General features: G+C 39.1%; 1 protein-coding gene across 4 annotated transcripts in view; it reads left to right on the top strand.

The window, feature by feature from the left end:
- Positions 1-12,242, top strand: part of PRMT9 (protein arginine methyltransferase 9) — a 47,257-nt gene that overhangs the window by 15,863 nt on the left and 19,152 nt on the right. For all 4 annotated transcript variants that reach the window (XR_004671224.3, XM_003815854.7, XM_008968882.5 and 1 more), the window contains 3 exons: positions 1,138-1,244; positions 8,731-8,923; positions 11,792-11,975. Coding sequence is in view for 3 of the 4 variants with exons in the window: in XM_003815854.7 (XP_003815902.1) it covers positions 1,138-1,244; positions 8,731-8,923; positions 11,792-11,975 (484 nt within the window). In the remaining variant the exon portion in view is untranslated. The remainder of the gene's footprint in view (positions 1-1,137; positions 1,245-8,730; positions 8,924-11,791; positions 11,976-12,242) is intronic.

The following is a 12,242-nucleotide window of genomic DNA, read 5'->3' as shown; positions in this document are numbered from 1 at the left end:
TAAAAATTCAATATTAACAGAAAATTATTTGGATTTAAAATTGCTAGTTAAAGGTTGAAAAGAGCAATTTTTTTTTTTTTTTGAAATAGCAACAGGGTTTCACCATGTTGGCCTGGCTGGTCTTGAACTCCTGGCCTCAAGTGATCCACCTGCCTTGGTCTCCCAAAGTGCTGGGATTGCAGGTGTGAGCGAACGCTCCTGGCCAAGCAATTTATTTTTTAAGTAGGTATTGATACTGATTTCTTGATCAAAGTCATACCCAAGTCCTTTTTTCTATGCAGACTTACAGTCCTTTCCCCCCCGTCCTCCCTCTTTTCTTGTATCCTTTGCATTTGTATTGTGAGAAAAAAAAATATATATTCATACATACATAGCAATGAAAATACTTATTCTGTTTTTTTGAGATGGGGTCTCACTCTCTTTCCCAGGTAGGAGCACAGTGGCACGTTTTTTAGCTTACTGCAGCCTCAAACTCCCGGGCTCAAGTGGCCCTCCCACCTCAGCCTCACAATGTCACCACACTTGGCTAATTAAAAAAAGATTTTTTTTTCTGTAGAGACAGGGTCTTGCTATGTTGCCTAGGCTGGTCTCAAACTCCTGGCCTCAAGTGGTCCTCTCTCCTTGGCTTTCCAAAGTGCTGGAATTGCAGGTGTGAGCTGCCAGGCCTGGCCAAAAATACTTTTTTTTTTTTTAAAGATGGAGTCTTGCTCTGTAGCCCAGGCTGGAGTGCAGTGGCGTGATCTCGGCTCACTGCAGCCTCTGCCTCCTGGGTTCAAGCGATTCTCCTGCCTCAGCCTCCCAAGTAGCTGGGACTACAGGCGCGTGCCACCACGCCCAGCTAATTTATTATGTTTTTAGTAGAGATGGGGTTTCACCGTGTTAGCCAGGATGGTCTTGATCTCCTGACCTTGTGATCCGCCTGCCTTGGCCTCCTAAAGTGCTGGGATTGTATACAGGCGTGAGCTACAGTGCCCAGCCCAAAAATATTTTTTAAGGAAGAAAAAAAAACCTTTAACTTACTTTATCCTTACTTATTGTCTTTTTAGGTTTTTTAAATTATATTTTCATAGCTTATCATTATGCACACACATTTTTACATACATGTGATAACGTAATTCTTATTGTTATTTTTTTTAGACCAAAGGTGAAAGTGCTAATTGTGAAAAGTATGGGAAAGTTATACCAGCAAGTGCTGTTATATTTGGGATGGCAGTAGAATGTGCAGAGATAAGAAGACATCATAGGTAAGTGTATTAGTCCATTTTCACACTGCTATAAAGCACCTCCCAAGATTGGGTAATTTATAAAGGAAAGAGGTTTAAATGACTCACAGTTCTGAATGCTTAGGAGGCCTCAGGAAACTTACAAACATGGCAGAAGGGGAAGCAGGCACGTCTTACATGGCAGCAGGCAGGTTATGGGGGGCAGAGAGAGAGAGACAGCACGAGACCACGTGGGTGAGTGTAGGAAAAACTACCATTTGTAAAACCATCAGATCTTGTGAGAATTCACTCCCTATCATGAGAACAGTGTGGAAGAAACCGTTCTCATAATCCAGTCACTTCCCTCCCTCAACATGTGGGGATTACAATTTGAGATGAGATTTGGGTGGGGACATAGAGTCAAACCATATCAGTAAGTGACTATTTAAATAGTAAATATTGAAAAATAGTAATTGTAAAGAGAATATTACAGAGGTTAGTTAGTGAATATGTATTTGGGTGAGGATTTGTAGTTTTGTGACCTTTAAATTCATGCTCCTTACACTGGTCTTATTCTTTTTTTTTTTTTTTTGCCTATTTTAAATGAAATGTCATGGTTAAAGCCAGTTTTTTTTTTTAAATGGAAAATTAATTTTGATACAACTTAGGACTCTAGTTATGATATATTCATGTAGAAAAATATTAAGTTCTGACTGATTTTAGGTGAAGTTGGAATGAAAGATTCCACTGTGAAAATAAATTTTGGTCTTAATTACTTCAATTTCCCTTTTCTTAATAATTTCACTAATACTGTAATGATTTGTAGTTGGGCTGGATGGAATTTTAGGATCTTTCTAAGCTTCTACCAATAACTTAATCGTAAATGTAGCATATAAATATTTTAGGACATACTGATAAGTGGTTTGAAAAAAATGAAAACCACTGTGAACCCCTCACCAGTAAGTAACTACTTTTCATCTTTGTTATATATTCCTTTACTCTTTTTCTTTGTATGTTACAGGGAGATAGTAAAAATGTTTAGAGATTGGTAGGACACAGGGCACTAACCAGACAGTGGACTTAATTAGCAGATTGGCTGAATTAGAATGTACTGGTTGAATATTAGTTCCATTTAAGTAAATGTAGGTGTGTGTAAATTTAATTTTGTTTAAAAACTCAGTAAATATATTTGCTTTTCTTTTGTGAGCCTTTTCATGTAATAGATTTGGTTCATGACTTTAAAAAATCAACTTCTTGGTGTTGTAGTTACTGGAGTTTAGAATTTTTGGATTGCTTCCACTTTTCTGCTTTTAAGAAGTAGGATAAACATCTTTGCACTTATGTCTTGTGGACTTGTTTCTATTATTTTCTTAGGATAAATTCCTTAATAAGGAATTACTGGGTTAAAGAATATGTACAGTTTTCAGGCTGTAGGGATGCCTTACTGCATTGCCCACCAGAAAAGCTAGGTTGTGTCTTACTGAGATTTCTTGCTGTAACATGGCTGGACCCCTTCCCTCAATAGTTCCTCTTTAGGAGACCACTAATATTGTTTGTCTAAGCAAAGTAGAAATTAAATGGCTGGTATCTACATTTTGAAAAAGAATAACTTTATTATTGACTCACTTATTTAGCAAATGAGTGCCTGATTACAGTAGAAGCACCATAGGAGCTTTTGTAAAAATAAAAAGGGTTTACAGTTTGATTGAATAGGTGTAGGTCTGGATGAATGAGGCCAATATCTTTTTTTTTTTTTTTTTTAAACAAAGTTCAGCATTATGGGTTGAGGACTATGAAGAAAGGTGTTGACAAAATAAATGTGAGTGCTACTGTTTTACCTGGTAGAAACATTTATAAATCATTATTATAAAAATTGCCATTTGGCACCTAATCAGCTGAATTTAATGCTCTTCTCAATAAGCAAATGTTTAAGAATATCCAAGGAAACTAAACTTGCCTTATTAGATATAAAAACCTAGAAGTAAAAAACAGCAATGTATTGATGCAGAAAGACAAATACATCAGTGGAACACAATAAAGAATCTAGATACAGACCTTTGAATTTATATGGATTTAGTATATGATACAGGTGTGATATTTCACATCATTGGGGAAGGGATAAACTATTCAGGAAATGGAAATGGTGTGCTTCATTTGGGGAAAAAAGTTAGATCCTTACTTTTAATTCTGGGTTAGTTAAACATCTGAGGGTCAAAAAATCTGTTTGATGGAGACCTTCCAAAGCAAAACACAGAGTAGGGCCCAGAAGCCACAGAACATTGACAAATGTGACCACATTTTAAAACAATTGAAAAAAATCTATCTGGTGAAGGATACTATAAAGTTAAAAACCAAGTGACAGACTGAGATAAATATTTGCAACTTTTATAACAAAGCATGAATATAATTGTCTATTAATCAGATAAATGGAAATTAAAACCAATGGGATAACAATTTCTAACTGCTTATGTTAGCACATTAAAGTTGTTTGATATCTTATTTTCTCATAGGTTTAGGGAAAATTTATACACTGTTAGTGCAACATTTTAGTAGCTTGATTTGGCCTTTTCTAGCAACACTAAAGATGTTTGTAGTCCTTGATCTAGCATTTCCGTGTCTGGGAATCTATCCTGATAAATACTCATACATGTGTGCAGTGATGTGTGTACAAGGATGTTCACTATAATACTGTAATTGGAAAAATCAAAGCAAACAAATTATCTGAATGTTTATATTAATAAGAAAGTATTTCAATAAATTATGATGTAACAGTCACCTAATGTAGTATTATGCAAAAAAATGGTTAAGGTACATGTATAGACAAGGAAAGAAGTTTATGGCATACTATTAAGTGAGAAAGACAAGGCATAATCTTAGGAGCAGTGAGCATACCTAGAACCCAGATCTTGGTTTTTAAATACCATTTCTCACCAAAAGGAACTATAGCTTCTTGGAGCAATGGCTGATTCCAGTACTGGGGTGGAATAGATTCAATATGATTCTGGGGCATCCTGTATTAGAAAGTGAGGAAGTGCTCAAAAAGGGATTTGGTGGGGGAAAGGGGAGCAAAAGGACACAGCAGCATGCTTGAAGACTCTCCCACTGGCCAAATCTGGGACAATTTAATCACCAAAATAAATAAGGGCCCTAATGGATTGAAACCCACTGAATAAGAATCCCTGAATTTCTATGTATCTTAAGCAGATTAATAAATACATAAATGGGGATAAAAGTACAGCTCGTCCTTACAGTAAATGCCAACTAATAGTATAGAAAAAATGAGGCAGAATTAGTTTTTGGAAGGCAAGAATCATCAATAGATGCTAAATCAATGGAGGGAAATCTGATGAGGATCAGGGCATTTATATAGTTTCAAAGTATCTTTCAAATTACTACAAAAGGAAAGATTGTAAGTATATAGGGAAGAAGCCACACAACATCTTTTTTTGTTTGTTTGTTTAGACAGAGTTTCGCTCTTGTTTCCCAGGCTGGAATGCAGTGGCGCGATCTTGGCTCACTGCAACCTCCGCCTCCCATGTTCAAGTGATTCTCCTGCCTCAGCCTCCCAAGTAGCTGGGATTACAGGCATGCCTGCCACCATGCCCGGCTGATTTTTTGTATTTTTTTTTAGTAGAGAGGGGTTTCATCATGTTGGCCAGGTTGGTCTCGAACTCCCGACCTCAGGTGATCCACTTGCCTCGGCCTCCCCAAGTGCTGGGATTACAGGCGTGAGCCACTGTGCCCGGCCTGTTTTTAAAAAAAATTTAATTTAATTTAATTTTACTTTAAGTTCTGGGATACATGTGCAGAACATGCAGGTTTGTTACATAGGTATACATGTGCCATGGTGGTTTGCTGCACCTATCAACCCATCATCTAGGTTTTAAGCCCTGCATGCATTAGTTATTTGTCCTAATGCTCTCCCTCCCCTTGCCCCTATCCCCCAACAGACCCTGGTGACCACACAACATCTTAACCAAGTGATTAAAGCTAACATCAACAGTAAGATTGCTCCAGATTTGATGCTTTGAGGATGCATTGCTTATACAGTACCACATCCAAAATGTACAGCCTGCAATCTAATTGTGAGAAAACCTTGGACAAACCCTAGTTGGGACCATTCTGTAAAACAATTGGCCTACCTTCTTAAAAAATGTCAGTGACATGAGAGACAAAGCAAAGATGAAGAACTGTTTAAGATGAAAGGAGATTAAAGAGACAGGACAGCTAAATTGAAACTATGACCTGTATTGGGGAAAAAAACTATATATGTATATTTTGATCTTGCTGTGTTGCCCTGGTTGGAGCACAGTGGCTCAATCATGGCTCACTGCAGTCTTGACCTCCCAAGCTCAAGTGATCCTCCTACTTCAGCCTCCTGAGGAGCTGCAACCACAGGTGTGCACCACTATGTCTGGTTAATTTTTTAAAGTTTTATAGAGACAGGGTCTTGCTGTCTTGCTGTGTTGAACTCCTGGACTCAAGGGATCCTTCTGCCTTAGCCTCCTAAAGTGCTTGGATTACAGGCATGAGCCACTGTGCCCTGTCTGCATTATTGATTTTTGATTCAGTTGACAAATACAGAATATGAACTGTAGGTTAGATAATACTGAATTTGATTGCTGTGATTAAGAGAATATTCTCATTTTTAATAAAGATACACAAGTATCTTTTGAGAGATAAATAGGCATGATGAATATAACCTACTCACAAATGATACAGAATGTTTCAGTAATGTACAAATAGAGTGTTATATACAAATATTAAAAAAAGGTATGGAAGGATACACATTAAACTTTTAACAGTGAAGAAATGAGAGGATTAGTACTGTAAAGGTGGACTTTTTACCATATGGCTTGAAGTTTTGACAATATATATTCACGTAGTTTATAATACATTAGCAAGAAATTGTCTGGCTGGGCGCAGTGGCTCACGCCTTTAATACCAGCACTTTGGGAGGCAAAGGTGGGCAGATGGCCTGAGCTCAGGAGTTTGAGAGCAGCCTGGGCAACACAGCGAAACCCTGTCTCTATAAAAAATACAAAAATTAGCTGGGCGTGGTGGCATGCACCTGTAGTCCCAGCTACTCAGGAAGCGGAGATAGGAGAATTGCTTGAGCCTGGTAGATGGAGGTTGTTGCAGTGAGCCAAGATCACACCTTTGTACTCCAGCCTGGGCGACAGCATGAGACCTTGTCTCACACACAAAAAATTGTCACATCTTTTTTGTTTCAACTTGTGACTTTTAATTTTGAGTTATTGAAATCATAGTAGGCCGGGCGCGGTGGTTCATGCCTGTAATCTCAGCACTTTGGGAGGCTGAGGCGGGCGGATCATGAGGCCAGGAGATCGAGACCATCCTGGCTAACACGGTGAAACCCCATCTCTACTAAAAATACAAAAAAGTAGCCAGGCGTGGTGGCAGGCGCCTGTAGTCCCAGCCACTCGGGAGGCTGAGGCAGGAGAATGGCGTGAACTGGGGAGGCTGAGCTTGCAGTGAGCCGAGATTGTGCCACTGCACTCCAGCCTGGGCGACAGAGCAAGACTCTGTCTCAAAAAAAAAAAAAAAATCAGTAGTTCCATTTGCTGATTCATCTTTTGAGAGTGTAATAATCTGTAAAAGTAGATTATTTGAACTTTTGAAATTTTATAAAGGCAAATTCTCTTAAAAAAGTGCCACTGAGATGAGGTAAGGTGAGATGAGGTTGGAGTAGTTTCCTTTTACAAAATGTTTAAATTTTCATTGTAAATTTTCTTTTTTGTTTTTTTGTTTTTTTGAGACAGGGTCTCGCTCTGTTGTCCAGGCTGGAGTGCAGTGATGTGATCATAGCTCATTGCAGCCTTGAACTCCTAGGCTCAGGTGATCCTCCTGCTTCAGCCTCCCAAGTAACTAGAACTCTGGGCACACACCACCATACCTGGCTATTTTATTTTATTTTACTTAGAAGAATCTTGCTATGTTGTCCATGCTGGTCTCTAACTCCTGGACTCAAGTGATCCTCCCACCTTGGCCTCCCAAAGTACTGGGATTACAGGTGTAAACCACCATGCCTGGCCCAATGTAAATTTTTGTTGACATCAAACATTGTTATAGCAAGTGTATAAGCCATAAGTTTATGATTTGATGAATTTTCATGAAGTTGATAGACCTGGGTAATCAGTGCTGAGATCAAGGACCAGAATATTACCACTATATAATATAAAGTGTGCAGGAAGAAACCCCATCTCTTTACCAGTGCCCCACTCTCCCTAGAGAACCTACTATCTGACTTCTAACATCGTAGATTAGTGTTGCTTGTTTTGAATTTTATACAAATAGAACCATACAGTGTGACTTGTTTTTGCGTGCCTAGCTTCTTTTGTGTTTAGTTTGTTTATTCTTATTGCTGAATCATACTCCATTATATGACTATACTAGATTTGTCTGTTATACTACTAATAGATGTTTAGGTTATATCAGTTTTTTTCCGCTATCAAAAGCAGTGTAGCTATAAACATTCTTGAACATTCTTTTGGTGATAATATGTATTAATTTCTGTTGACTATATTCTCAGAAGTGGAAATGCCAAACACTGTGAGGTTCCTACATTAAGAATGAATCTGAATAGGTATGCTCAGCTCGAATTGGTACTACAAAGTAGTCTTCCAAAGTGATCTTACTAATTTTATACTCCAATGGTGTATGAGACTGTATCCTTACCATACTTGCTATTGACTACTTGTTTTTTTCCATTCTGTCAGATGCGTAGTATGCATTGTGAATTTTTTTTTTTTTTTTTGAGATGGAGTCTCGCTCTGTTGCCCAGGCTGGAGTGCAGTGGCGTGATCTCGGCTCACAGCAAGCTCAGCCTTCCGGGTTCACTCCATTCTCTTGCCTCAGCCTCCCAAGTAGCTGGGACTACAGGCGCCCGCCAACACACCCGGCTAATCTTTTGTATTTTTAGTAGAGACAGGGTTTCACTGTGTTAGCCAGGATGGTCTTGATCTCCTGACCTCGTGATCCACCCGCCTTGGCCTCCCAAAGTGCTGGGATTATAGGCATGAGCCACCGCGCCTGGCCTGCATTGTGATTTTAACTCCATTTCCCGGGTGGCTGTTGAAGCTGAGCACCTTTTCTCATGTGCTTATTGGCCATTTGGATATGTTCTTTTGTGAAGTGTCTAAGTCTTTTGCCCATTTTTGTTTTTTATTGATATGTAGAAATTTTAAAATATATTTTGGACATGAGCCCTTTATTGAATATAGTTATTACAAATATCTTAGTTGCTTGCTTTTTACTTTATTACAGGGTGTTTTTTTTTTAGTGAGCAGACATTCTTAATTTTATTATAGACCTATTTATAGTTGTTTTCCTTTATAGTTAGTGGTTTTATATGTGTGTGTATTATGTAGTTATGTTTAAGAAATCTTTGCTCATGAGGTTTTATTTCATTTTTGTATTTATTTTTTCTGGACTCAGTTTTAGATATGTTACTTGATTCTAAAAAAAATCCATCTTCCTACCCCTCCCCTATTTTCTCTCTCTCCAGAGTGGGTATTAAGGACATTGCTGGTATCCATTTGCCAACAAATGTGAAATTTCAGAGTCCGGCTTATTCTTCCGTAGATACTGAAGAAACAATTGAACCTTATACAACTGAAAAGATGAGTCGAGTTCCTGGAGGATATTTGGCTTTGACAGAGTGCTTTGAAATTATGACAGTAGATTTCAACAACCTTCAGGTGAAAAAAATTCAGTTACTATTTTCAAGCATTAAATTTCATGCATTGTTGAAAATAATATATAGGACAGTCTTTATTTTATGAGTTTGCATGAAGATTCCACTTATTGTATGTAAAGAAAATGATTAAAGGGTAATTAGAATTTCTTCCTGAAATTATTTGCTTTCTTTCTTGGTTTCCTTGCTTTTCTTTCCTTTCTTTCTTTTCTTTCTTTGACAGTGTCTTGATCTGTCACCCAGGCTGGAGTGCAGTGGCACCATCTCGGCTCACTGCAGCCTCGACCTCCCAGGTTCAAGCAATCCTCCTGCCTCAGTTCCGCCAAGTAGCTGGGACTACAGGCATGTACCACTGTGCCTGGCTAATTTTTATATTTTTAGTAGAGATGCGGTTTTGCCATGTTGCCCAGGCTGGTCTTGGACTCTGAGCTCAAGCGATCTGCTGACCTTGGCCTCCCCAAGTGTTAGGATTACAGGCATAGGAGCCACTGTGCCAGCCTGCTTATTTAAATACAGAGAAAACCCCTCCTAAGATTGTTGGGAATATATAGGGTGCCAGGTGCTTTCCCTTGTGTTCTTAGGCAGCTCTTATGACATACTGCCATACAATTATAATTATCCTTGTGTTACACAGATGAGGAAATTGTTGCTCACATTAAATAATTTCCCCCCAAGTTATTCAATATGTGAATACAGGGGCAGGAATTCTAACCTAGGTCTTTCTGACTTATCTCTATATCATGCTGCCATTTCAAATTAACAAAATGAACAATAATCCAAATCTCTAGGTTGTATGTGCATTATGGTGACCAGCCTTCATGGTTTGTCCAGGACTGAAGGGGGTTCCAAGACTTGAGACTTTCTGTTTTGAAACTAAGACAGTCCTAGGAAAAGCAAGAGAAGCTGATCACTCTAGTGTGTGTGTTAGTGAATGGTGTGAGGATGTTCTGTATGAAGAAAGTGCCCAGCCAGGCGAGGTGGCTCATGCCTGTCCTCCCAGCACTTTGGGAGGCTGAGGCAGGTGGATTACCTGAGGTCAGGAGTTCAGGACCAGCCTAGCCAACATGGTGAAACCCTGTCTCTACTAAAAAAATACAAAAAAATTAGCTGGGTGTGGTGGCGGGTGCCTCTAATCCCAGCTACTTGGGAGGCTGAGACAGGAGAATTGCTTGAACCCAGGAGGCGGAGGTTGCATGAGCCGAGATTGCGCCATTGCATCCCAGCCTGAGCAACAAGAGCGAAACTCCGTCTCAAAAAAAAAAAAAAAAAAAAAAGAAAGTGCCCAAAGAAATTGGAAAGGTTACATAGAATTCTCTAAAGATCTTTAATAAGTAAGGTTAAATGTTCAAGTACATAAATGTTGTAAGTGAAACCTGTTTGGAGATAGAAGACTTTGTGAGGGTAATTTTAGCCTAAGATTTTTTTTTTTCTTTTTTTTCTTTTTTTTTTGAGACAGAGTTTCCCTCTTGTTGCCTAGGCTGGAGTGCAGTGGTGCGATCTTGGCTCACTGCAGCCTCCACTTTTCGGGTTCAAGCGATTCTCCTGCTTCAGCCTCCCGAGTAGCTGGGATTACAGGCACCCACCACCATGAGTGGCTAATTTTTGTATTTTTAGTAGAGATGGTGTTTCACCATGTTGGCCAGGCTGGTCTCGAACTCTTTTTTTTTTTTTTGAGGTGGACTCTCACTCTGTCGCCCAGGCTGGAGTGCAGTGGCGTGATCTCGGCTCACTGCAAGCTCCACCTTCCGGGTTCACGCCATTCTCCTGCCTCAGCCTCCTGAGTAGCTGGACTACAGGTGCCTGCCACCATGCCCGACTACTTTTTTGTATTTTTAGTAGAGACGGGGTTTCACCGTGTTAGCCAGGATGGTCTCAATCTCCTGGCCTCGTGATCCGTCCGCCTTGGCCTCCCAAAGTGCTGGGATTACAGGTGTGAGCAACCGTGCCCGGCCCCAAACTCTTGACCTCAATGATCCACCCACCTCGGCCTCCTAAAGTGCTGGGATTACAGGCGTGAGCCACCATGCCCAGCTAGCCTAAGATTTTTATAATTTAATAGAAGCTTTCCTTTATTATTTGTTACCACATTGTTCTTGAGGAGATCTGGAACTAATTTAACAATTTGGCCTTGCTTACTGAGGCTGAGCTTTCTGAGCTTCAAGAGCATTCCTTACCTGTTACGATTTTCAATAGCAAGTAACATGTTTGTAGCTGCCATTTATCCCCGAACTATCCTTTTATTATTTTAAGGCTTTTAAAAATTTTAATTTTTCTTAGCCCCACACAAATCTTACTAAGGCTTTAATTTCAGAAGTCATGCCTGCCTGTTTAAGACTTTCAAGCAATACAGGATAGAAAGGAAAAAGTCCTAGTATTTTTCTTCCTTTTTAAAATCTCAACCCTTTCCCCAGGTCACTAGTTTGAAGTACCTCTTTCCAGACTTTCTTTTCTGTACACACACACACATACACACTCACTCTCTCTCTTTCTCACTCTCTCTCTTAAACACACACTCTCTCACTACTCCCTCTCTCTCTCTACCCCCCTCCATCCCCCTCTATTTTCTAAACAAAACAATCTCCACTGCTTTGTCACTTAACCTTTTCAATTCAACAATATATTATGGACTTCTTTCCATATCAGCAATATATATCTGCTTCATTCTTTTTAATAATAGCTGCATGGTATTCCAATAAAATAGGTCAGAGCTTCCCAACCAGTGGGCCTTACATGGTTATAGGTGTGCCAAGATACTGAATCCCTAAGGGAGCTGGGCAGGACTAAGAACTCCAGAGATGGAAAATGGTAAGATACTGAGGCAAGTGTATATGAAATATATAAAACCCTTTCATTCCTTCTACATTTTTCTCAGGAATTAAAAAGTCTTGCAACTAAAAAGCCTGATAAGATTGGTATTCCTGTTATTAAAGAAGGCATACTAGATGCTATTATGGTTTGGTTTGTGCTCCAGCTTGATGATGAACATAGTTTATCCACAAGTCCTAGTGAGGAAACATGTTGGGAACAGGCTGTCTACCCCGTACAGGACCTTGCAGGTAGGTCTTGTCCATTTTTTTTTTTAACCTCTTGCTTTAATCTTCTAAGTATTCGAGTCAGTGGCAAAAAAAAAATTACTTTGGATATGAAGTTTTCAGTCAAAGGAGGTTGGTTAAATCTTTCAGAACTTCATTTTTTTTCAAAAGAAATTTGAAATAGGTAATATTTGTGGTTAAGAGAGACAAACACAACTCTGTTGCATAGCATTTGAAAAACCTATCATTATTTCTTCAGCTCTGATTTTTCTTTTTTCTTTTCTTTCTTTT

The sequence above is a fragment of the Pan paniscus genome, chromosome 3, assembly GCF_029289425.2.
Source record: "Pan paniscus chromosome 3, NHGRI_mPanPan1-v2.0_pri, whole genome shotgun sequence".
NCBI lineage: Eukaryota > Metazoa > Chordata > Mammalia > Primates > Hominidae > Pan > Pan paniscus.
Note: the sequence above shows the minus strand (reverse complement) of the source record. Positions and strands in the feature narration are given on the sequence as shown.